The 27,159-nt window shown below is 48.0% G+C and overlaps 1 protein-coding gene across 1 annotated transcript; it reads right to left on the minus strand.

The window, feature by feature from the left end:
• Positions 1-291: 291 nt before the first annotated feature.
• Positions 292-6,403, minus strand: MSX2 (msh homeobox 2). The gene is made up of 2 exons (XM_082725194.1): positions 5,942-6,403; positions 292-2,027 (listed from the first exon to the last, which is right to left on the minus strand). The coding sequence occupies exons 1-2, from the start codon at positions 6,318-6,320 to the stop codon at positions 1,603-1,605; spliced, it is 804 nt and encodes a 267-aa protein (XP_082581320.1). The 5' UTR covers positions 6,321-6,403; the 3' UTR covers positions 292-1,602.
• Positions 6,404-27,159: the final 20,756 nt, after the last annotated feature.

Consider the following 27,159-nt stretch of genomic DNA (forward strand, 5'->3'; position numbering starts at 1 on the left):
TCTTTCACCAGAGTTTGAAAAAGGCATAGCAATTCCACTTCTTTTCCATGAGTAACACGAACTGCCAGAGGAAATGTTTCAAAGTATTTCGTTGGCTATTTTCAATCCACTCCCCCACCCCAGGCTGAATCTGGGCACAAATCTTAATTGATTCACACTAATATCATAATAAAAACCACTGGCCCCCTCCCCCAGTCTTGGTGGGTTTTTTTGTTTGTTTGTTGTTGTTGTTTTAACTGAATCCAGCTAGGAACAGAGAGCCCCCTTTAAAATAACTGTCTTTGGACAAACTTTACTGCAATAAAACAAATGTTTAATTTAATTCAGAATAAGAGATAAGAAATAACTCTTCAATAAAATATATAAAATTATACAAGGCACCCTTTCAAAGGGATAAAAGTATACTGGGTGGTGGGGGGTGGGGGGAGATGGAAAGAAAGATGAAATACCAGGGAGCTAAATGGGCTGTTTGACAACACCATTTTTAGCAAGTCAAAACATGGCTTTACCCTCTGCCCCCAACATGTTAAAAAGTATATAAATTTTTCTAATAAGTTTAGCACATACAATAGGTACACACACAGAGAAAGCATGATTTTTTTTTTCTTTCTGGATCTATTCATTGTTTAAGAATATTTAGCATATAGGTAATGGTTACAATGTATTTATTTTTTTAAGCAGATAATTAACTACACTCCCCGCCCCCACCATCACCTTTGCAGTGTGTGAGGACTGAACTTGTACCTAGTATTTCACAGAAACCATCAATTCCCCAGGCTTGCTTTAAACTTTTCACTCTCCAATTATCTGAAATGGAGTTAAGCAACAGCCTTGAGAGGAATTAGGAAGTACTTCCAGGTCCCACCTTACCCCCAAGGCATTCTCAGGATTCTTCTCATCCCCCCTTTTATTGATCTTACAAAAAAAAAAAGTTAAAACTTTAACAATCTGTAACAATGTGGACAGAAGGAAAAATATAGGGCCACAGAGGGTAGTACCTAATGAGTTTTTTAATGCATGTAAAAATGCAAAAAACACGATGTGTCCTGGTCATTTTGAAGAATCTCTCCATCTCTACTTCCTATGCATCCTGTCTAATTCTAACCTTTGTTTTCCATAAGCAAAAGGCAATCATCCCATCAAAATCACCAAATGTCAGCAATTTTTGCAAATTATTGGTCTCTCCTATAAGAAAAAAACAACTGGACTTATGCAGTCTCTTTTAGGAAAGTGATAGGTAGAAAAAGTATACACATGTGCATAATATAAATTTTGCCTTTCAAAATAATCTGCATTTTTATGGCTGCTGTATAAAAATGTCATTATATTTTATTATATATATATTTATATATAAAAACCACCAGAGCCAATCTTTGTGGAAGGAGAAGGGGGCATGTAGAAGATCACACCAAGAAAATGGGGCTTGGTGCCTCAGCCTAAACAACAAATTCGAACTAAGGCTGTGGCCATAGTTCTTAGGCCTCTTAGGGTGGAGCATGCATGCAAGGTTTGCAGAGCAGGCCTAAGGGCTTGATACTGCCATTTGGGGGGGGGGCCCACTTAAACAAACATCCATCATGGAGTCTATGGAGCTGGTGTTCCTTAGGATAGATGGTACATGCCATATCCAACTGGAGTCGCATAGAGTCCGACGGGTGGGATGGGGAGCACGGGTCTATGGAAAGGGTAGGAGGCTCCGTATATGGATGCTGCTTGCAGGGGCGAGTTGATGGGGAAAGGGAGGCTGAAGCCAGAGGGCAGCATAGGTTTTGCAGCCATTTTCAGCTTTTCTAGTTCGGCCTCCTGCAGTCTTTTCGCCTTGGCCCTTCGGTTCTGGAACCAGATTTTGACCTGGGTCTCTGTGAGGTTCAGAGAGCTGGAGAACTCTGCCCGCTCTGCAATGGAGAGGTACTGTTTCTGGCGGAACTTGCGCTCCAGAGCGAGGAGCTGGGACGTGGTAAAGGGCGTCCGCGGCTTCCGGTTGGTCTTGTGCTTGCGCAGGGTGCAGGTGGTGGGGCTCATGTGTCCTAGAGAACAGAGAGGGAGGGAATTAGCAACAGTGGCTTTCTCCCAGGTATGCCAGCAAGGACCTCCCTCTTCAGCTTTCAAAAAGGGACTTCCAGTCAAATCCATATGGGAGGTGGGGAGGGGGACGGGAGGAGCATATTTAAATGGCTAAATGGCTTTATTTAAGAAATTGAGTCTTTTTACAAAATATTTGGAAATTTCACAGTGTATGGAACTTTCCATATGGGAAACAACAGCATTACGGATAATGGAACTAGAACAGCTATGAACCGACTTCAAGGGCGCTGGGAGTATTCTCTGCGAAACAAAACCCCATTTAAGTTCTCTGGTCTTTCAAATGGGGAACTGGGTTCCTGACAATCCTCGCTTCTCTAAGATGATGAGATAAGCCCATAAGAAGAGAAGTATAAAAGGGTCTTATTAAACTGGGTCAGGCCCTCTCCACGTCAGGAAAAGTTGGAGTGCGCCAGCATATTTATGAAGGACAATCGTGCAGATAAAGTTCTGTGGTACATTAATAGCATCTCCTGATCAGGAGCAGCCCCATGCAATAAACAACCGCACAGCTGTCATCCTATCCAGTATACAGATTCTAAAACCTGAACATCATTTTACAGATCTGGATGTGGGAGAAGTTTCTTGGCCGGGTGCTTCTGTAATATAAAGTTTACTAAGAAGGAGGACAAAATCAGCTTGCTCATAAATGTAAATGTCAGGGGAAATCAAGCTGCCTTGGAGCTGAGAGCATGTGATGACATTTTAGTCATCTCTAACCATTCTCTGGTTTAGAGCAAATGTGTAAATGATTAGTTTGTCACCAGAATTTAGAAAGAGGGAATAACAAGCAAAATAAAGGTACGCCAACCGCATGCAGACCCTGTATTTGAAATGGATTTGGTGAGAGGAAGTCATAGGACTGGGCATCCTTCTGATTCCACAACATCAACTAACTCGGGGGCTTCTTTTCCTCAAAGGGAGGCGGGGGCAGGAATGCAGAGCTGTGGGATAGAAGGCTAAACAATTAATTTTCTGCATTTGGCTTTTATGAGCTACACTAATTTTCCAAAAGCAGCCACAATAGTAACTCCGCAGTACTCATGGGGAGAATGTCGCATTTCTTGTTTAGTTACTTCGACAGCCCAAGAAAGAGTTTACACTTCATACTTGAGGGTGACACAGTAAGTCCCACCCAGCCTCCATTTCCAACAAGAAAAGGGATTCCTCCTAGTGTGACATTATTAACCATCACTGTAGTGACTAAAAAGTTAAGATGTAGTAGCTTCTAGGAGAAGATCAAAAACAGAAACCTGACAGAGGGATGGGGTACACAGAAGTCTAAACTTTTGCATATGCTAATCCCTAAATAAGCCAGAGAGCTTGGGCACCTACTTCTTGATTTACACATAAAGTACAACCCTGTCTGTTGACGACTCCCGGAGATCTGCTTCCACCCTTCACTAACCAGACCTAGCGCGCTGTTTCAAGGCACAGACCAAGCTCCTAGTGTCTACCCTGGATCCTGCTCGCTGTTTGCAGGAACTCTGTGCCCTAAACGGTCATCCCGGCTGCTCCTAGAGGGTACATGTGAACTAGGAAACCCAGGCTACAGAGATTACCCAAAATATCAAAGCCATAAAGCTAAGAGGCTTCCTTCCGCTCAACACTCCTCACGCCCCCCCACCCCCACAACCATTTTAAGTCAAAGAATGGATGCGATTATACAAAGCAAAACAGCTTCCTCCAAATAACAAACCCGGCCAAACCAGTGGCTCCCTCCTGCCCCAGGCTCTGGTGCTAGGTGATCCTTGGACCCACCATTCTAACCACACCGCTTCTGCTGCCCTTTCTAGGCCCAAAGAGCTAATGAACCACTTTGTTTTAAAACTAAATCCCTTCTCCAGAATCTTGGATTTTTATCATGGGAATGTCAAACCCAGGGCCCCCCAAACACCTCCCCAAATTCCTCCTCGATGTGGGGGGAGGGGAGTGGTTTACAGAGCAAGAGGGGAATTGCCATCCCAAAACCCGAAGGCCTAGGGAAATGGGGATTTCTGACCTCTGGACACTGTTCCCTGAAAGACGAATCCTTCATGTGCTGATGGGCACATCATGGACAAATACTGACCCAGGCCTAGAAACACATGTGCACTCAGTATTTGTCCAACAAATTAAGTTCCTTTAAGTTTCTGAGCCTCTATTTCACCATCAATAAAATGGGTAATACTGTGCTGTGTGGTTCAGAGTACTATATTTTAGAATACTCAGAGCCCTGTCTACCACCAGACAGGTGATCATTAAATATTGCCAAGGTGTTTTTGTTTTTGTTCTGGGGTGGGGGGTGGGGGAGGGCTGTTCATCAAGCCCAAACTCAGTGTGTGCTGATTCCTCTGAACTCTTCTGAAATGTCCTAGTCTGTTACCAGGAGGCCAGCTGCTGCCACACAGAGATCAGATAAGATAATACGGTGAAAAGTGCTATAAAGCACTGTGCAAACTTGAGTTTAAATTCTTTGAGTCCTTAATCTCCACACCCTTTGAATCTTTTGGAGTTTCTAACAGGGTGGAGAGCTATGCCTGAGGGGACAGCCATTGCCCCTGGGGTATATGGCCTTGTTTTGTTCACCAAATACTATGCATCTCAGTCTTGAGGGCTGACCCAAGGAAATGAAGGAAGGTGTGTGGGTCTCCCAGCTTTGGAAAAAGTCCCTGGGCAGACTCTTCTTTCTCACCTTTTCTATAGGTGCAGTGGGGGTAGAGAAATCTTAAAGGCCAGGAGATAGAAATAGAAATAAAAGGGGCTATAGGGAATGACTTCTCCAAATTGCACAAAAACCCAGACCCCATAATAAGTGCTAAAGCTTGAAGAGAATCAATTCTCCTGGGCCTGCATGCCATCCTGCTTCATTGGCAGGAAGCGGGGTGCTGGTGTGGGGACCTCTGCTTGGTTTCTCTGGGGACAGGGATCAAAGATGGTCAGGACATCCTAGAGAGGAGCCGAGCTTAGACACCAGGACCCCTTGCCCAATTCAGCCATTGCTGGTGACCTGGGTCAAGCAAGTTCAGTCCTTTTCAAGTCCAGGTGTCTGGGAATAACCACTTCTCCTGTGCTTCTCCCTACACTTGAGGATTCCAGTGATATTAGGATCTGGTGAACTAACAGCATCATTTTGTGAACTCTCAAGCGCTGTTGGAACGCTGTTAATTATTACTATGAGCCGAGGGAGCCCTCGCTCTCTTCTGACCCTAACCCGCTCTGGGCGAAGGTGCTAGCTGCCAGGACGACAGAGAGACAGTTCCTCCCGGCCTCAGTCTCTGCCGCCATCCCTTCATGGGATCCTACTCGGAAACCCGCGGGACCCGGGGAAGATGATGATTTCTACCCAATACCGGGGGTTAGAATTCAGCTAGTCTTATCTGTAAGAGGGCCCATCTCGCTGGGCTGGGAACTCTGAAAGGAGGTAAGGCACCTCCGACTCTGTATGGCGTATATTCGAGTGCTCATTAAAAGTGGATCCCTCTTCACTCTCCAGACAGAACCCCCCCGGACGGCGAGACAAAAATAAGCAAAGTGGGTGGAGCGCGGGGCTGAGGGCTAGAGAAGCGGGTAACCGAGCGACCCGGCAAACCTGCTGGGCTTCGCCCTTCGGAGACCGGCGAATCCTCCACTGCGTCGGACACTTTGCACGGCTAGGGGATCCCGAACGCGCGCTGCGCGGACCTGACCCAGAGGGTGTCTTGGCTCCCGCCGGCTCGCGGAACGCTGGGGACAACAAGCCACGAATCGCCGGCTAGCTCTCCCGGGAGCAGAGTGCAGAGGGGTGTCCGTACCCCCCGGCCTGGAATACTGGCCCCCTAGCTCCCTCCAGAAATCCGCGGACCCGCCTGTCCCTTGTCCGGCCCGGACGCTCACTCACTTGGCGGCGGCGAGTATCTGCCGGGTTCCTGCATCCACGCGGCTCCGTCTTCTGAGTTTTCCGACTTGACCGAAGCGGTCTCGAAGGGCTTGACCAGCGGCCCGGGGCTGTGAGCTTCCCGGGCGCCGTGTCCGGGCAGCAGCAGTGGCCGCAGGGTGGCCCCGGCGGAGGCGCTTTCGGCTGGCAGTGGGGACGCCTCCTTGGGCGGCTTCTTGTCCGACATGAGCGCCTCCACGCTGAAGGGCAGGCTGGAGACCTTGACGCGGTGCTCCTCGGCGGCCCCCTCGGCTCCCCCGGGCCCCGGGCCCGGCCCAGCCACCATCGCCGGGCCCTCCTCATCAGACGAAAACAGGTCATTGCCTTTGGACGGAGAAGCCATGACTTCTCTGCCCTACGTAGCTCCCCGCGCGCGACTCCGCTGGCAACCCGGCAGCGGCGACTCAAACTTTTTTGGGGGGGAGACGGGAGGGGCGCGCCGGGAGCCGTGCCTTTCCTCCAAGGGGAAGTGGGAGACTCGGCTCAGCCAATCGGCGCCGGCTCTGGCGCTGACGCCACAGACGCTCGTCTATGATTGGCTCTCCTGGAAGAGGCTGAGGCCTTTTTTTTTTTTTTTCCTGTTTGAAATAAATTAGGAGTTAATTACAGGAGCAGTCAGCAGAGTTGTTATTAGGCGATCCCTCAAGGGTTATAATCACGCCAAAACTGAAAAGTCCATGGCGTAATTAAGGCCGATTATTTAAAGAGGAAGTTCGCCGAGTCCCATTTCTTCTCTCTTTTGACCCCTTTTTAAAAAGGCACCTCGCGCCCATCCCACTTCCCCCAACCCCCATCGCCAGAGCACGTTTAAAATCTACAACTGACGTTGCAAAAAACATTTGTGAAGCTCCTACTATACGCGGAAGCTGGACTGACTTTACAACTTAGGAGTCAGCACTGAAGACACGGGCCAGCATCCCTGCTAAAAGCAGTAACACATCCATGAAGCTTATAAGAGTATTTGGCCGCTGGCAAAACTTCTACAAGGAAAGCTATTACCCCTAGAAGAAGAAACGGAGAGAGCCCAAGAGGTGGTCAAGAGGGGCTGGTCTTCCAAAGCTGCGACTGGAAGATTTAAAGCAGTGGCCCCCATCCCTTCCACTCGAAACAAAACCAGCGTAATCTTAGAAAAACCATCCCGCGTGTTTTCTTTCCCTTAAGTCTCCTCTCTGGGCGACACCCGGATCCGACCTTTTTCTCAGGACTACGTGTATTGTGTGTTCCTGCGTTTGTTTGAGCCTATGTTTGTCATGTGTTTGGGTGCCAGTGTTTGCCTTCAAGGGGGAGGAGGAAGGAAAAGGTGCCGGTAATACCTAGTGCTTCCCTTCCTCTTGCAAATCTCAGAAATACCGGGTTCTGAGTTTGCACACCCAAGGCCTGTGTACACTTTTGAGAAGCACATTTTTATTCATTGCACCTGGTTAAAAAAAAAAAAAAAAGGCATATATATCCCCACCCCACCCCAAATTATACCCTGGGTAATTACATCTCAAAGCCTTAGTGATGACTGTACCAGCCCATGGACAGGGGAGAGGGAGCTATGGGTGCGCAGAGGCCTTGGATCTCTCCGCAGGCCGCCAGGCCAAGACCAAAGTGCTTCAAGTGACCCTGTCCAGGCTGCATCTGCTCTTTCATATATCTCAACGATTAACCCGGAATGATGAGATAAATAGAAGTCTCCGAGTGCGGCCTCGCACACAGCAGATGCTTACTAAACAGTTCCCAGATCCTTGGAAGGAAGGCACATTGTTTTTAATTACTAAAATGATAAAGCTTGGAGGCTACCTCCCAGTTCAAGAGTCTTAGAAACTTGACCCCCAGACTGATCATGATGATGCACTCTTTCCTTCACCGTAAAACTCCTGCATGGAGTGAAACTCTGTGGCTTGAGGATACCCTGAATAGGCATGATCTGAATCTTAGGGGATAAAAACAGTCTGTACTGCCCCATTAATTCAGTTTGATTAGAAACGGTTCTGAAAAAGTTAAAAAGTGAAGAAGTTCTAACCACTGTCTTCTAAAACCTCTGGGTCTCTCTCCAATCAAGCACATCCCCCCACTCCCAACCCCCAACAACTTGGAAGCTCAGAGAAAGTTTAAAAAAAAATTAAACTATCTGGAGATGCATACATTTTCCCCTTGAGTCATACTTGATGATAGTTGGCTTGATATGCATCTCAAATACAGTACAGGTAAATCCAGATTAAGCCCTGTGCCTTCTGAGGTACCCAGCAAGGTGCAGGCTATATATTTTGGAAGCAAACCTAAAATTCGTTTAGCCTTAAGCTGCCAAAGTGTACAAAAGGGTTCAGCTTTCAGTTGGGCTGTACCCAGATGCTGTTTTATAATTGTTCCTGAAAACTCACTGTTAATATTTGCTAGTTTAGGGGCACACAGGCTCATTCCTGGGAAATTTTAAAAAATACATACTACTAGAGCTTTTTTTGTTTTGTTTTAATGAACTCTTCTGGGACAGAAGAAGCCAGGTTCCCCCTCACTACTTTCAGGTCCCGATGTCCAGATAGAGAAGGAAAATTCAGACGCTAGAAGGAGGAAAATAGTAGAGACAAAACAAACAAACAAACAAACAAACTGGTGTTCAAAACAGGGATGCCAAGCTCTGGCTATAAAATGAGCAGGAGAGATGCCCAGAGGGCAACTAGCCTGCCCACCTTTTCCTCTATCTTGTCCATTCCCATCTCCCTTCTCGGGTGGGATAATTCAAGAAAGGGTCTCAGTTCTGCTGGAAAAAAAAGTCGACCCTCAACAGAATCCTAGCCCTTTATGGAAAGCCTCATCTGTGCATTTGCTTTTGCGTTGGTTGTGTTTTCTGGACTTTTTATTCACCTCTTCCTGGCCGCGGGAACTTAGTCGCGTTACTTTGCCTCTCTCAAACTGCTTTTTTATTTCTAAAATGAGATATAATAATCCTTACCTGGCATGGCTCTTGTAGTAATTAAATTCAATAGGCTACGGAAAGTAACTAGGTGTAGAGGATCAATAAAAAAATACTATATATCAAAAGCAGGAGTAGTGTATCGCATGCTTTCTCTCTGCTGGATATCCAAAATGAGGCTCATCGCCAGCCTTCACGGAGTTCAAGATAGGTTCTTCCTAAAATCTCCGGGGCTCAGAATTTTGCGCAGCCTTAAAAGTGCGCGGTGGAGGTATCGTCCCTTGGCGCAGCACTGACTTTGGCGCTTAGGGGAACTTACTAAGGTTTGTTCCCAGTGACGTCGACGTAGCTGCAGTGCTTGTAGGAAGAACAGTGGGGTTTCAGATGGAACCCCAGCGCGAAACGTCAACTCTGAAAGATACTTTATAGTACCTGTCCCCCAGGATCTCATTTGTTTCTTCCAAAACACCGCTCCGGGCGGATATTATTTTCCCCATTTTACAGGGAAAGCCTAAGGCTAGGAAGCACTGAATATGGTACCCAAAGTGACGCAGGTTGGAAGTGGAGGACCCGGGATCCCCACGCGCAGCACGTGGCCGCACCTCACAGACCCTCATCCTTCCGAAGTCTTGCGTTCCCGCGGGGATTTCGCAGGTTTCAGGGCCCTGCACCGGGCAGCCGCGCACGCGCACCGCAGATCCCAATGCAAAAACACTACTTGCAGACTGCGGCGGGCCGGGCGCGGACCCTAGCGTTTGCAAGCCCCAGGACCGATCGCTGGATCACGGCGGCAGGGCGGAGGCGGGGGAGGGGCGGGGAGGGGGCTGTAGACAGGCCAGGGCTGCGGGCAGGCGCCAGGCGCGGGGAGATGAAAGGCGGGCTCCAGGGGAAGGGGCTGCGCCGGGTGACCGGCTCCAGCCGCGCCGGGCGCCCCGCCCCCGCCCCGCCCCGCCCCCGCTGCCCGGGGCAGAGGCGGCTGCCCGCGCCGGAGCCGCGTTAATTGCTCTCGGCCCCGGCACTCAGCCTGCGCGGAGCCGGGACAACCTCGCTCCAGGAGGAATGACAATTCGCCCTAATGGGACAACCTCGCTCCCAGAGGAGTGACAATTCCTCCTAATGGGCCTCTCGTTAGCGGCCTATTCTTCCGAACCCGGTATCAGAAGCGGGCAGACACGCGGGCGCCAATGTCCGCCTGGAATTCCACAGTGCGTCTCCCCCAACGCCCCCACTCTCCCAGGCAATCGCTGTGTGACCTCGGGAAAAGGCGGATCCTCTCTGAGCTCCTGTCTTACCTGTGCCGTGGGAAGTGTGTTTCCAGGCATTTAAGAGATCGCTTTCAGTTACAGAGCGGGAAGAGGGGTAACTGGCATTTAGGGTTGCTGCTTGAAGTTGTTGGTGAGGGAAAGGGGGTACAAATCCCATACTTTAGAAGTTCTGGACGCTCAAACCGGTTTTCCGGGGCCCCCGCCCACTGGGATCCCGACCTGGGCTCCAGCCGGGGCTGGAGAAAAGGGTCCTTTGCCAAAGTGCTCTGCAGATTGCGCAAGGCTGCCTGGAGCCCGAACTTTCATTGGTTTCCCATTTTATAGATGAAGAAGTCGAGGCGCAGACAGAGGGAGGCTGGCCTGAGATCTGCTGTGGGACCCTGGAAGAAGCCTACAGTGAGGATGCCTCTGGCTGGTGGCCGGGTTGAAGGGGAGAGGGCGAGAAAAAATCGCAGTAGCCACCTAAGGTGCCACTTGTCCTCCCCACAAGCCTGGAGAGGGATGGGCCAGGCCATGGAGACTTCCAGCGGTTTGTCTGCACCTCAAATGTGAGGGTTGTTCCATTCCTTCTCTAGCTCTAGATTCAAATCCATGCCCTACTTCTTGCCATTTGCCATCCAGCTGGGCCTCGGGGTAACCTCTTTCAGAAGAGGCATCCTAGCGGGCAGCTCACAGAGTTGCTGCTGGTGAGGACTAGGTGAGAAGCCTTAGCAGAAAAACAAGTAGCACGAAGTGTGGCTGCAGCAGGCACCACACTCAGAAGGGTCTGTAGCAATTCTGCCTCCAATCCTGAAGCTGCCCTGGCTTTAAACAGGGTTGAACCCTGTATTTCTTGTGCAACTTGGGATAAATCCCTTCATCTCCTTGGTTTTCTCATCTGTACTATGGAAATGCCTAGCATTCAGTGAGTGTTGGATATTATCATTTCTTAAGTCATTAGCAATATTTTTGCCTCCTATTCAATAGATTGAATAGATCCAATGACCCAGTGCCGGAGAATAAGAGGCCATGAATCTGCAACTTTTTCCAGCTTTGTCCCTGCACCCCCATCCCAACTGGTAAAATGCTTCAGAAGGAAGCAGATTGGCAACTCTGGAGTGAGGTGTAGGAATTGAGGGAAGAAGAAACCCTTTAAACCTCCGAGTCACTTCTGTTTCCCAGTCCCATGGTACTGGGTACTGGTGCTTGCTGGCACCTTCCCAACCCATGTTCCAACCAGAGGAAGATTCCCAGGGGCAGGGCCCAGGCTCTGATGGTTCTGCATGAAAGAGATGGTTTCAGGAAGCTGGGTACCTGCCATCCTATGGAACCAGTCTAGCCATCCGGGATGGCACCCAGGGGATCTTGCCCTGCCATTCACAAACCCACCCACCCTTCTCAGTTGGCCCATCTGTAAAGCCAGAAAAACCACTCCTCCTGGGCTGGGCGGAGGTGAGGTTTGAACCGAGGTTTACTGTCAGCTTTATCTTATTCCTCAAGTAACCCTAAAATGTAGGGGTCCTGATGGTTCCCTAAGGAGGAGAAAATTGAAACTTAAGGCTGGATAAGACTTTCTCATAACCAGTAAATACCAGGGTTTTGCTGATTTTTAAATTTATGTATTTTGCCTGAGGCAGAAGTTGCTCTAAAGATGGGACGGGAGGCATCTGGAATCGCTCACGGTCATGAAGTATCTACTATTTCCACCACCTTCCACCTTCTTCCACCTTGACAGATGGCACCGCTGAGTTTGGGATGGGCTAAATAACTAGCAAGGGGACACAGTGAAAGGGCACCCTGGATTGTGGGTTCCTGAATCCTTGGGTAGGAATCTCTGATCTTTCCTATTTGGTGGCTTCCAGAATCCTTTCAGCTTCAAACCTCAGTCAGCTGGGCATGGGAGGGGGTGGAGGTGAGGGTAGGGGAAAAGCAAGTGTGGGGAGTTGTTTAATGGACATAACTATATATTTTAATTAAGGAAGACGGAATCTCTTTCAGCTACCCCACCCCTAGTCGCCTGGTGGGAAGTTAGCAAGATTCGCTTTACCTGTAGGATGAAGACAACTAGAAGCAATCATTCCGAATTTTGTTAGTCATTTTTGGGAGGGGACGGGGGAGGACACTGGAGCTGCGCCCGGGGGGCTTGTCTCAGTCTGGGGAGGGGGCTGCAAGTTGCCACAGGCAGGCGGACCTTTGAGGGGGTAACAGAAACTGCGCTGGAGGAGCTGGAGGCGGGGCAAAGCGCTTTCAAGTCCAAGACTTGGCTCGCTCCTTAGGATCGCACTGGGCGCAGAGATTCCCGCTCTGCCCGAGTCCCTCTTGGCCTTTGCCCCCTGTAGTTCGTCATTCTGCTTCATAGAAGGCGGAACTGCAGCTCAGAGAGGCACATCTACTTGCCCAGAGTTTAAAAAAAAAAAAAAAAAAAAAAATTCGGACTGGAAAGCGCATGGGGCCCCAGAACCGAGCGCTGCGCCTTCGGAACCCTCGGATGCAGACATCCCGCCTCCTGGATCTGGATCCACGAAGCTCTGATTTCAGAGTCCCTTAGATCGGAGCTGCGTCCAGCACCCGGAAGAGCCCCTTAGCTCCGCGAAGGTCTCAATAAATAACCAGTTGACTAAATGAATAAATCGGGGAGTCTAAGTCCTGGCGGAGTCCTGGCTGAGAACATGGGGGGCCCCAACAGGGTTTAGAAGGTCCCCTGCAGCAGTGACTTGGGGTGAACCTTAAGTTGTGAGGAGTAGTCTCTGCGTCTTGACGGTTGGAACGAAAGTTGGGCTTATGTGAGAGGGAACAGAGTTTTTGATTGTCCACAGAGAAAAATAGGGCTCATTCTACCCCAGACCCTGAACTCACCAGACTCTGAACCGACCTTCACACTCCCCCGTAAGTAGCTCCACATTTCACAGCCTGAGAAAGAGTTGGGGAGGTTTTCCCCTGCGCAAAGTCAGGTGTCAACTAAGTGAACCGGTCAGCACTGTTCCCCAGGTGAATCTGACCCCAAACCCCAAACCGGTTTCCCTTTATTTTTCTCCCATTGCATTTCTCTTGTTCCTGGCTTGACACAGGGAGACACCCAGCATTCCACCATTAACTTCATCTGCTCCTTTTAGCGATAGCATCATTTCGTTGCATTTCCCAGATTTTATAAAACAAGCCTGTGTTTACACAGTAGGAAAAAGAAAAGGACCTAAATGTATTTAGAAAATTACAAACTGAGTTTCAGGTTCTCTTCCCTCTAGTAAGAGCAGTTATTGGACACTTGCTATTTACCAGACCATGTACTCAGCATGAGACCCACACTAACTCACTGAATCCTCACTAGAACTCTCTCTAGTCACTGGTATTATTATCCTCATGTTTCCGACAGGGTAATCTGACTTTAGACACAGAAAATTCTAGATAAATAGAATTTCTGTTTTTAATTATGTTATTTATAAAGAAATCATTCTCTCCCTATCCTCTACTTTCCTCCAAACCTAGCAAATAATAGTCACCACCATTTAAATAGGAAAAATAATTTTATTAGATACAAACTTTAAATATAGTTAAGCCTCCCTCTGCTCATAACTTTAATAGGCTGTGTGTCCTGCAGGTTGATAAAATTGGCACTTTTCCCCCTTTTCACCTTTCCCTGGCTAGGGCTTTTTGCAAATGGGCTTTCAGTTTCTGTGAGGAGGGCAGGAGAGTGAAGGGACAGGCCCCTGTCCACAACCAAGAAGCAAGGGTCCTGATCCCCTTGGGTCCCTCACTTGCTGGGTGACTGAGCAGGTCCTCCTCCCCTCTCAGGATTCCTGGTTTTCCTCACAGGCAAAATGGGGGGGGGGGGCAGTTGCATTTCCTGTCCCTCCTGGTTCCTTGGCTTTATGATAAGGGAGCAGGAGAGTGGAAAGTTCAGTCTGCTCCTGGTTCTGTCTACCCCCAGACGGAATGAAGTCTCCAGGAGAGTGGAGACATAGCATAGAAGGATCATGGAGGGGACGGGGAAGCACTGGTTGGAACCCCATTTTTATCCTCTACCAGCTGTGTGTTCTGGGACAAGTTCTCCCACATCTCTGAGCCTAGCCTCCTTCTCCCAGTCTGAAAACTGGGGCTAATGAGCCTTATCTCAGGGAGTCAGGAGGATGAAATGGGCTCCTGGATATAAAATGTGAAGAGAAGTCAGGCCAGCAAGCCCCCCCCACACACACACCCACCCCGCCCCATGCTGGTCATCTTCATGAGAAAGGAGAGGGCCTGACTCAGCAGAAGAGAGGCCTAGGAGGTAACCTGGAGGGTAATTGTTAATGATACAGTTAGCACTAAGGCTGCTGTTTTGGACCACTGCAAAGAGGCTTGTGAAAATTGTGCTTGCTAAGAATCCTCAGGACCCTGGGGGCAGCACAGGGAAACTTGGCCCAAAGGGTGGCATAGCCCTTCCCAGAGAAAATTGCTCAGAGTTCCTGGACCCATTAAGACGGCAGGACAGAACATCTAAGCACATGCCAAGAAAGTCATTCCATTTTCAGGGATCTGCTAATTCTCCCATTATACTCAGGAGACTGTCTTGGTACAACTTTAACATCTTGACAATGATTGCTGACGTCCTGTGGACAAAGGGCCAGGCTGTGATCTTCAGGAGGCAATCTAGGATCTAGTTGGAAAACACCAGCATCTGCTCCCTCCAATCTACTTATTTTCAGAGGGAAGCCCTCTACGGTGGATGGCAGATACTGTGACATAAATTTCCCTTTATAAATCTTTTCTTGGTTTGTTTTTTAAAACAAGTTTATTTCAAGTTAAACATTAATTAAAGAATACCACTGTTGGTACTGGGATAAGGCCAACAATCATAACAATTGTTCTTAGACAAGGGAACAATCATGCAGGTGGTTGCCTGAAATTTGAGTTGACACTGATTTACAGGGGGGAGCCCTGCATTTCCAACAGCATAAAGTCTGGTTGGAATGCTGTTCCACCTCCTCAGAGCTGGATGGCCTTGGGCGAGTTACTTACCCTCTCTGGACCTTGGATTCCTTATCTGCAAAGCTCTGGGGATAGCGATCATTCCGATCTTCTAGGTTTGCAGAGAAAAATCTCCTAGAGAGATAGTAGATGGAGGACCAAGCACATTGGATGTATGGGGTTGTTTGTAGCATTAGTAAACAACAGATAGGAGAATTTGTTCAAAACACTAGCTTGTTTCCCCCCGGACCAGGCTCTCTGCTAGCTTAATAGTAATTGTAAAGGAGGGAAAGAATTCTTTGAAAGCAGGAGTTCTGTTTAGAAATCACTTACCCTGTTTAACTTGCTCCGCGTTAGTGCCTGCTATGAGACTGTCATTTCCCTAGGGGACACTTTTTCAGAATCTTCACAGAACATCACTATACTCTGTAGGCAAAATTAAGACACCTGTAAATTGCAAATAGGGCAGAAAATGTTTTCACTTGTCCTTTTCAAACATGACTAAACTCTTCGTGCGGTCCTTTTTCCTTCATCATACCTTCCTATTCCACTCCCTTACGCCCTTCATTTCTCTCCTTTTTCCCCCAGGCAGCTTTTCTGTGGTGTTACTCCCAGAAAATAGGTGCTACTCACCCATCTGTCCCGCCCTCTAGAGTCCCCCATTCCGTGGGCAAGTACCCGAGTACCCTGTGACCCATGTCGTCAAAGGACAGTCCCAGTCAGTGCCAGCCTCGGCAGCAGAACTCTTTCCCTTCATGTTCATGATGTCGCCTGAACACAGCTTATTACATATCTGAATAAGGGGCCAACATTTACAAACCAGGAAACGTTCCATAGACCTCTGGGATCCTGGCTTCTCTGCATCAGTCTGCAGGTGAGAGGGCCTAGGTGTGTTCTCTTTAGATGGAGCACGGGTGCCCAAAGGGACAAGGGACAGGAGAGGGCTGTTGGAGGAGGTGGCATTTGGACTGAGCAGAGAAGGATTTGCCAGGTTGTGAAGGGGAGCTCCTCTGGCCAAGGGGGCAGTATGTGAAAGGGGGTAAGAACTGAAATGACTTGGTCTGTGTGTTTGAGTGTCACGAGAGTTGGGAGGAAGTAGGGGTGCATACAGGCGGGGTAGAAGGGTGATGGGGTGGAGAGCCAGAACCCTGAGGGTTTCAGTGAGACAGTGAAAGGTCTTTCTTCTTTTCTTTCCTTTCTTTCTGTCACCTTTCATTAAATTCTCCCTTTAGAATTTCAAAAGCAATAGATAGTCACTCTAACCAATAAAACGGATCGGGTATGTAAGCAATTAATAATCTCCTTCATTCTCTCAGTATAACTAGGATTAACAATTTCATCTGAATCCTTAGATACTCCTCATTACATATAAATACAAAATAGCCTGGATAAGTAAAGGTAGAAATTGACTGTGTCTTTGTGTGTGTGTATGTGACTCTATCAATCTATGCATACATCTGTCACTTGCTTTTTTTGTCTAATTCATGTCGTAGACACTTAAGCATTTCAATAGATGTAAATCTAACCCATTCCTGTGGCTCAGTTGGTTAAGAGGCTGCCTTCAGTTCAGGTCAAGATCCTAGGATCCTAGGATCAAGCCCCGCATTGGTCTCCCTCACCCTGCTCAGCAGAAAGCTTTATTCTCCCTGCCGTTCTGCCTACTTGGGCTCTGTATCTCTCTGTCAAATAAATAAATTCCAACCCTTTCCTTTTATACTTCATAGTGGGGATGTACTGCAGCTCATTTAACCATTTTCTTATTGACAGACAATTTTCTCCAAAGCGATACTACTACCAACAATTCTTTTTTTTTTTTTTCTTATTTTATTTGTTAGTAATCTCTACGCCCAACGTGGGGCTCAAACTCACAACCCTGTGGTCAAGAGTCATATGCTCTTCTGACTCAGTCAGCCAGGCACCCCATTACTAACAACTCTCGGAAAAAAAAAAAAAGAAAAAGAAAGAAAGAAACCCTTGCAAACCTTCAGACTCAAACTCTTAGCTTAAAGGTTTAATTTCTAAAACTGAGATTGCTAGAGCCAACTGAATGTACTTCGAATTTGAACAGATATGGCCAGATTATTTTTTAAACTTTTTTATTTTTTTTAAGATTTTATTTATTTATTTGACAGGCAGAGATCACAGGTAGGCAGAGAGGCAGGCAGAGAGAGAGGAAGGGAAGCAGGCTCCCTGCTGAGCAGAGAGCCTGACACTGGGATCCTGACCTTAGCAGAAGGCAGAGGCTTTATTTAACCCAGTGAGCCACCCAGGCGCCCTGCCAGATTATTTTTTAAAACCCCTGTTCCAGGGTGCATTTCCAGGAGCAGAAGCCATCTCTCCCTCAGCTCTGACGGCCCTCGATAGATAGCACTGCTCTGTACTCATTTCTGCCATGGACAGTTTTGAAAAGGGGACTAATAGGATTCCGTACCCTTTGGGAAACTCTCTGGGAGCATACTGTGGAAAATGGGGAGCAGTGGTAAGGAGAGGTATGCTGGAATCAGTGAGGAAAGCCGGGCTGAGGGGTGGTTGGAGATTGCTGTGGAGTGCAGGCATAGCGCTGGGAATGGAGAGGTGGGGAGGGAAGAGAGAAGTGAAATGCGCAGAGGTACCCATGCTATTTACTCCCTCCCAGGGCTGGAGGGGTGCCCTGCTGATCTCGTGGGTCTGAGGGCACAGAAGGAGGTGGAGTATCATCATGCTAACCTCCTGCCGTTTCTCATGCTTCTTCCCTAGAAGCTAACCATCTCCAGCCTCCTGACCTCTGAGATCAATTTCAGCAGCTTCTCATGTCTGGAGTGCTGGGCCAGGGCAGCGGGCCACTGAGAACAGCAGTGTGGCCTTGCTCTCTCCATCAGGGTCTGGGCAAGAGGGCAGGGCCTGGTGGATGGACAGACATGCTTCCTTGTAGGGCAGGCCTTAGGACCGGGGTTGCCAATGACGTCACCAGTGATGTCACAACGTAGCTTAATAATTAGCAGTGTTGTTTCATCTAATCCTCACTGATTTGCTTTTTCGCCTATGTAGCACCTGGCGACAGATGTGTTAGAAGTAACAATAGCCTTCTGAGCCTTGCATCTGTAGAAGAGGGTCAGGAAGGCCCGGCCTGCTGAGACTGGGGCGCGGAGTCCTGCTTGTGCTCCCTGGATGTCCTTGAAGTCTTTGCCCAGCTCCATCTGCCCCTCATTCTTTCCCTTTCTCTATCTCCATCTTTCTCCTCAGCCTTGGATTGAACAGCAGACTTCTTTTTTCACAAGCCACCACAGGGAAGCCCGGAAGCCCATGGCTGACGCCATCTTGTTCTAAAGGATTTCCCCAAACCTGCGGGAAGCTGAGGCAGTGCTTCAGGGCCTCAGGAGAATCTGAGATTGTCATCAGTACAGAACAGCTCGTCCAGCCAGCATGTTTGCTCAGCTCCTAAATAGTCCAAGACAGTGTGGTAAGCTTTCCTGGACAATGGATCCATCTGACTTCGTAATTAGCCCCATTCTCCATGGAGCAGAATGTGGGCCAGCTAGAGACTAATTGCTGAGATTTCTCTCCTTGCATGATCTCCTAACTGATTCTTGAGTGGTCATAAGGATGTCCAACCTTACGGGCATAGGATAGAAGTATTTAGCAATCCAGGGTGTGGCCTAAAGTGTGAGGGGTGGGATGGAAATTAAGTTTCCATTCTGGCTTTGACAGCGGGTCCTCAAACCAACAGCCAGGTCTTCTCTTGGAAGAAGCAGAGCCCATCCTTCACTTCCTCGGCACTGGCCCAGGACATGGTCGCACAGGGTCAGAGGAAGAGGGTCAGCTTCGGAGTCACCTGGATCAAAATGTGGGACTGTGTGACCTCGGGCAAGTCACTTAGTCTCTCTGAACCTCAGTCTCCTTATCTGTAGAATGGGGTGGTTGTTGTTGGCGCATAACGGCACTGAGTTATAATGATGTCGGATTTTTATGATGAGGTGAGCAAGCACCTGTCTCAGCTCTCGGCACGGAGAAGGCACTTCATAAGTGGAAGTGAGTTTGGTTTTCGAAAACCATGACTGAAAGACCGACAGAGACCAGCTGACTCTGGGAGGAGGAGGGGTGATGGGAACTGCTTCCTCACTGCCACCCAGGTCCATTTCTGAGTCTGACTACTGGTTACCTAGGCGATGCCAGGACACGGACGCCAAGCATGGCCAGAACGTGCACAGCTGCAGAGATGCCGGGGCGGCATGTGTGGCTCAAGAAGAAGCCAGCCTGGCCATTTCCAGACACCACCAATGTCAGCCCAGGAGACTGGCAGAGGTGGTTAGGACAAGGAGCTTAAATCTCGTGGCAAAAGGCATCTCGAAAACCAGTTGGTGTCACATTAGAAAGGAAATAAATAAATACAGTTTTTTAAGTTAAAAATTCAATTCCATTTGACAACCAAAAAAGGTCTGTGTCAAGGGGAGGGGAGGTCCTCAGATTTGTTTATAAACTCAGTAAAATAAATACATAAAGGGAAGCAGCTCAGAGTGTTTTGGGGGCTGATCTTGTCTGTTTTTCATGGAGCGTGTTTCCCATTATGAGGGGAAAATGCAGGCCACACATGGGCAGAGAGGAAATATGCAGACGGGAGAATAACTGGGGGTGCTTGGGTCGTGGGATAATCCATGAATTTGTTTTCAAAATCTTCTTGAATGTTCCACTACTTTTAGAATTTAAAAAAAAAAAAGTAACAAAATCAACTCTAAGTTGAATTCAGCTGGAACTAACTTCATCTGTTGGTGTGATTTCCTGTAAGATGCACCCTTCCGCGGACTCCAGGAAAGGACCGTGGTGGTTCCTACCTTTCTCCCTCTATTCAACCATCCCAGGGAGTCAGGTCAAGTTCGAGTCTAGGTACCTGTTTCAGAGAAGGTTCCTTTGTTGGTGGCTCATAGCACGCATGGTGGTAAGGTGTGGGGGCAATGTGCCCACAACCTCACAGCCTTGACTTTATCATCCCTATTTACAGAAGGGGAAACTGAGGCTCATGGGCGAGCCAGCCATCAGGGTGGAGTAGGTTTCAAACTTCAGTCTCCTGGATTTGCCCAGTTCTCCCGTAACCCAAAACAACTCCCTTCCTTGGAAAATATCTCCTTCTAGAGTGTTCCTGGTAAAATGGGAATCAAGAGAACAGTAGGTACACCCCTATCACTGGCATGAATTTGGGGTGCCTCTAGCATCTGACAAAGGGTGCAAACATATAAAAATCCCTCTTCTTTCAATCTCTTTCCCACTCTTGGACAACCGAGCATTTTCCTTGTTGAGAAAACCCAAGTGTCATAAAAGTGATTTGGATAGAAAGCAAATAAAGATCTGGTTTGGGAAGGAAAGCCAAAATTCCTCATTATCAACAACACTGCTCCTTTAGATAAATATTTACCTAATCCAATTCTTCTTCCTTTTTTCTCTCTTCCCTTGACAAGAATGTTCCTCCATCTCAGCGGCTGCAGTGGCCCCTGTTGGAACAGACCACGTTCAATGTTTCCATCATAAGGCATGTTTTTCTGGGGTTTATTACTCAGCTGTAAAAATGTGCTCTAGGCAAGAACTTGGCATATTAAGTCTCATCTCAGAGGTAATTGGTGGGGATTTTTTTAAAAACCTTTTTTCTTTTTACAGACAAACTTGGAAAGAGAAACAAAAAGGTCAAGAATTTACTGTTGGAAACTATGGGTTTTGCCCCCATGAGTTTTCCCCTTTGGTTTGGTTTGTTCTGTATTATTTTTGATCTCCTCCAACCAGATATTTGGGGCACAGTTATAGAGGCTATAATCCCAGTCATTCACTTAGTCTTCCTTCAACAAATATTTACTGAGTGCCTACTATGTGTCCGACACTGTTATAGACTTTGGAAATTCTTGGGCAAAAATACCCCCATGTGGTCTAGGTTCTCATGGGGCTGATGCGCGCACACATTCACACGCAAACCCCACGTGCCACCAGTTGGGGAAAAAAAACAAAAAATCTTCCATGTGGAGAAGAAACAGGGAAGAGGGTACAGGCAGTGGGGCTCTTGCTCTGGACAAGCTGGCCTGGGAGGACCCTCTAAAGGAGACAACGTTTGCTCCAAGACACTGAGGCGAAGAGGAGTGCCATGTCAAGTCTGGGAAGAGGGAAAGTCAGGAAGAGACGGAAAGCAGATCTGAAGGCTGCAAAGAGGTTGGCGTGTTGGGGGCGCACGATGAAGACCTCCATTTCTGGACTGTGTGGAACTAGAGCATGGTAGAAGGCAGTATCCGGCACACACCCATGGGGGCCCAGGCAGATCATGAAGAGGCATTTTAGTTTTTCTCTTAAGTGCAAGAGAAAGCCGGGGAAAGAGGCTCAGAAGAGCAGGAAATGAGAGAACTCTGTCGCTGGAAGATCTTTCCAGCCTCTGCGTGGAGGATGGATTGAGAGGGGCACCGTGGAAGTGGGAGAAGCATTCTGGTAGCTGCTATAGTGGCCTGGATTGGGGCAGGGCTGAGAGAGGGGCAGAGGAGACTCAGGAAAGGGTGTGGATTTCAGCACCGTGGAAGGGACGACTGGACCTGACCTGCCTGTGGGTGGGGTGCTAGAAGGAGGGTTGGGGAGGAGCCGGGATGGAGGCGACCCAGCCAGGGCTCTATGTGGTGCCCTGACCCGAGGTGGGGAAGGAGCTAGAAGGTGAAGAGAGGGAAGGGGTTGAGAAGGACTCTCGGTTTCTGGCCCTGGCCCACGGGGTGGTTCTGATGTTGAATGAACACTGAGAAGAAGAAGAGTTCCAGGAGCTGAGCCGATGTCACAATCGCCCAGCCTGGGTGGGCTCCCCGCTCCACCATCGACCACTCGTCAGCTGGGCAACCCTGGAGATGTGACTTTCCCTCACTGGGCCTCAGTTTCCTTCTCTCAAAAATGGCAATAGCAGGGTGCCTGGGTGGTTCCGTGGGTTAAGCCTCTGCCTTCGACTTGGGTCATGATCCCAGGGTCCTGGGATTGAGCCCCGCATTGGGCTCTCTGCTCAGCAGGGAGCCTGCTTCCCTTCCTCTCTCTCTGCCTGCCTCTCTGTCTACTTGTGATCTCTGTCTGTCAAATAAATAAAGAAAATCTTAAAAAAAAAAAAAGGCAATAGTAATAGAATCTGCCTCATGGGGTTGTTGTAAGGGTCAGTCGGGCTCATCAGTGTGCTCAGGACAGACCCCACACGTGTTATGCACAGATTGATGCTAGGAGAAGAGCACGTTACAGGCTGTCCATGAACAGACCTCCATTTTGGACACACGTTGATTGAAGGATTCCTTCAGTAAGCACTTCTGGCCTCTGTGCCCTCATGGGGCTTGCTCTCTGCTGGAGAACCTAGCTGTTAAGTAAATAGTTAGCATACACTGTGCCCACCACTCCTGAAGAAGGCAACAGGGACCTATATGAGAGAATAACAGAGAGAACAGAAATTGTGCTGGGTGGTTGGGAGCGCACTTCTGGGGGAGTCACACATCAGCTGAAGAGGGGTTTTAGCAAGAAAAACAGGGGGATCATTCTCCATCTAGGGAACAGTAGAAAGCAGGGGGGTATGATAGGACGTGGTGTGCTGACAAACTGAGTGTGAGACAGTGTTTGGAGCAGACAAAGCAGGGGGGAAGATGGTGGGAGAAGCAGCAGGCCCAGATGGCCCAGGGCTTGCTGGTCATGGTCAGGAGTTGAGGTTTTATTCTAAATGGAGTGGAGATATGATACAAATGTCTCAGGCAGGAAGTGAGAAGCTCTGACTTGCATTTTTAAACAAACACTCTGGCTGCCCTGTGAACTGGGTACGTGTTGGAAGGTAGGGCAGGTAACCCCAGTAGATTTAGAGAAAGCACAGGCACATGCTTGAGGCTGTGGGTCTCTAAGAGATGATGGTGGTCTGCTTGAATGGGGTGGTGACGGACCCTGCAAATGGAGAAGCGGATGTGCCGGAGAAAAACTTCCAAAAGTAAAACCAACTTCTTCTCTACAAGATCATAGAGATTCACTAAAATCACAGATTTGATCTACTCGCTCCCCTGCTCAAATCTGGTCAATGGCTTTCTGGAACTCTTGGCGCCCCCAAGTCCCCCCACATCTCCCCGAATCTCTTGCCATGGTCCATCCCCTCTCTCTCTCCATAATGCTCCTGGACACTTGTCATCCATCCCTCTCTGAGCCCCAGCTCCACTCTCCCTGCCTCCCTCTCTCTGATGTCAATCTCAGTGCCCTCCCAACCTCAGTCCAGACTCCAGAACCAGGGTTTAGGTGTGCCCCCTGCAGTTACTGAAATGAAAAGTTGGGTTAGGTTTCATGGATCAAACTAAACGGATCAAGAAACTATCATTTATAGGTACAGTCATCTGAAAGTCCTCCATAGTGAATTTCCATTCTCTCAACTCACACTTGGTGCTACTTGCTCTTTGGGCTGGGGGAGGGAGCACTAACGTTTGATTGAGAATGTAGGCAGGGACTGTGCTTCACTTACCTCATCTTGTCTCAGTGTCGCAAGAAGCCTGTGAAGGAGACGTGGCCTATGAGGACACAGAGGCTCCAAGAGGTGAAATGAGTTGCCCAAGGTCATTCAGGTAAGTAGAGGTGGTGGGCTGGATTCAATATCATGTCTGATGGAAAGTCTTCTCAAGGCCTGAATGTCCCCCTCCTTGCACACCCAGGCCCAACACCCTTATCTTCCTCGGCTGGTTCTACTGAAGAAGGTACACTCAGATTCAAGAGGAAAAGTCTGAGTATATGTCTGTTAGGGACTGAACTGTGTTTGTCCCAGACTCCATGTTGAAACCCTAGCATCCCATATGATGGCATCTGGAGATGAGGCCTTTGGGAGGTCCCTAGAGCTAGATGAGGCCACGCAGGTGGACCCCTGTGATGGAGCTAGAGGTTTCATAAGAAGAGGAAGCTCTTTCTCTGTCAGCCGTGGGAGGGCCCAGCAAGAAGGCAGCCAACTGCAAAGCAGGAAGAGGGCTCTTTCCAAGGACAGAAGCTATATATAGCACCTTGATCTTGGACCTCTCAGACCTTAAAACTAAAAAATAAATCTGTAATTTCAATCACCTAGTCCATGGTATTTTGTTATAACAACCCAAGCAGACTAACACACTGTCCTTTTTGGTGACAGTCCATTGTCCCTTGGGAGGACTCAGGTCCTTTCTTCCTCTAGACCTTCAATCTTGTCTTCTCTTGAGCTGGTAAGGAGGCGATGCCTCCATCAGATGGATGTTTGGCTCCCCTCAGAACCCAACCTATAATCCCACAAATTCGTGGGTGGAACAAGAAGAATCAGAATTGTTTTGGTCCCCATGCTTCCCATTTCCCAGGTGGCAATGTTAAGGCAGAGTGAGGTCAAGGTCAGTTCTAACCTAACTCAACCTCTCTCAGTCATGGTCCTGGCAGCCTTTAAATGCAGTCCAGGCAGACCCTGTTGGAGCCCATTCTCAGTGGGCATTTGTCAGAGTAGGCTGGGCCATAGACAGGCCCAAACACAGTGGTATGTATGTATGTCTAGAATGAGTCATGGAGACTTGGCCCTGGGAACTCAATGCCCATGAACCTTGGCCCAGTGCGGCTGTCACCTCCCCCTCTCTGTCAGGCCCTCCTGATCTCCAGATTGGATGCAAGACCTTACTGAGCTCCCCTGACTTCCTTCTAGCTCTTGCCTCTGAGAGGCTTGGCCCTCCAGCCCCACCACGCTCTGCAGGGACTTGGGAGCACCCGCAGCTCTGCCTGGGAGCGTGGCTTACGGAGTGTTATGTGTGACGAGTTCCACACTTCTGCAGGGACTGTCCTGCCCCCAACCCCACCCTGAGACTATTAAATCAGAGTCCTCTGGATAGATATCATGAATCTACTTTTAGGAGCTTCCTGAGAAGTGCCTTTTAAAAACAAGATACAAAGCCAGAGATCACAACAAAAAGGATTGAGAACCTAGTCGTATATAAATGAAAGATTCTTTAAGAAAAAAAAGTCAAAACACCAACCACAAAACTGCAAAGGCAATTTGTAACATAAAGGCAAAAGGAACACTTTTGTTGTTGTTGTTTTATAAGATACTGAAACAAATAAAAAACAATCCAATAGCAAAATAGGGAAAAGATGTAATCTGGCAATTTTACAGAAGTGGAAATACAGGCGTACAAAATATAAATGAATAATTTTATTCTCTTTTGTGATTAGAGAGATGTGAAGGGAAACTAAGCTCCAACACTATTTTTTCCCCCTAACATGTCTTCAGCAACAGTAAATCTTCAGGAAGGATATGGAGGAATAGTTACTTTCTTGTTCTCCTGGCCAGTTAGCTACTATCTATCAAAATGTAAACTACACATGTCCTTTGATCCAGCAGTTCTCCTGTGAGGTCTTGATTGGCCTTGAAGAATGTGAACATATGTGCCCAAGGATATTTGTAACAGCAGGTTTGTAATAACAGAGAGTATAAACAATTTAACTGGCCATTAGTCGGGATGTGTTAAATGAGCGATGAGCCATCGTTCAATAGAACCATGAGCCATCTATATAATGAAAAACTGGGATTACAGGAAAAAAAAAAAGAGCTAGAAGTAATGATCCCTGTTATAAATAAAAGAAATATTTGTTTGGGTGCCTGGGTGGCTCAGTGGGTTAAGCCTCTGCCTTCGACTCAGGTCATGATCTCAGGGTCCTGGGATAGAGTCCTGCATCAGGCTCTCTGCTCATCAGGGAGCCTGCCTCCTACTGGCTCTGCCGGCTTCTTTGCCATATCTCTTTGTGTGGTGATCTCTCTCTGTCAAATAAACAAATTAAATCGTTTTTTTTTTTTAGTAGTTCCTTTTTTCTTTTTAAAGATTTACTTATTTATTTATTTGAGAGAGAGAGAGAGAGAATGAGAGGGAGAGAAAGCATGAAAAAGGAGAGGTCAGAGGTCCCTGCGGAGCTGGGAGCCTGATGCGGGACTTAATTACCGGACTCCAGGATCGTGACCTGAGCCAAAGGCAGTTGTTAACCAATGGAGCCACCCAGGCGCCCCCTGAATAAATAAAATCTTAAAAATAAAATAAAATAAAAAAAAAAAACTTTAAAAGAGAGAGAGAGAGATTTGTTTAACAGATATTTGCTGAGCGCCTCTTAGGTACTTGGTACGACCAAGTCCTTGGAACTGATGGACTAATGGAGGAAGTCAGATAATAAGGAAGCAATACACTTATGATATTATGTTAAGGAGTGGTAAGTGCTGTGAAGACAACGAGAGCAGAGCAAGGGAATAGGAGTGGGAGAAACAGAAAGGGACAGGAGAGTGCAAGGAGTAGGAGAATGTGAAGAGACAGGAGGGGGTGACTTAAGTAGGGTGGCTCAAGGAGGCCTCTCGGATGAGATGTCACGTGAGCAGGAACCTGAAAGAAGTGAGGGAGTGAGCCATATGCTGCCTCTGTCGGAAGAGCATGCCAGGTAGATGGGGACCGCATGTGCAGAGGTCCTGAGGCAGAACTGGCTAGGTTTATTAAAGAAAGCACCAGAGGATCAGAGAGCTGGAAAGCTGTAAGTGACAGACAGGTAAGAGGAGACAGCTGGGGCCAGATCTTGGGCAAAGAGACACTGGAGAGTGAGTCAAGCTTATTTTCTGGAAAGATATATTTTAACACTTTACATTTAGTTAGATCCCAGTGTAGGAAGAAAAGGGGCATAGTTTTTGCTTTATATTTGCTACACCATCTGCATGTCCCTGTAACATGAATATAATTATCATTACTTAACTTATACTACTGTCAAAGTTGTAATCTGGCTGGGAGGATTGTGGGCTCATTTTGTTCGCATATGAAAAAATTCTAATGTTTTAAACAAACAAACAAACAAACAAACAAACTGCTTCCTGTGTATTTCCCACACAGAGCTGGTGCTGGGAACCACTACCCTGAGATACCCTTACCAGGTACTCCCAAGGTCACAGCAAAGATGAGCTCTGCCAGGTCCTGTGGTGAGGAACTTCACCTTCTCAGTTCAAAAACCTATGGGTAATGGAAGTGAGTGGAAACGTATTGCTTCCAGGAACGATCTGAGGTCATTCAGTGACTTTGGTAATATAGCGCTAATCTCAACCACTCATCACTTATTGGAGATCTCTTGTGCCTGCTCTGGTTTCA

The sequence above is a fragment of the Mustela nivalis genome (assembly GCF_964662115.1).
Source record: "Mustela nivalis genome assembly, chromosome: 3".
Classification (NCBI taxonomy): domain Eukaryota; kingdom Metazoa; phylum Chordata; class Mammalia; order Carnivora; family Mustelidae; genus Mustela; species Mustela nivalis.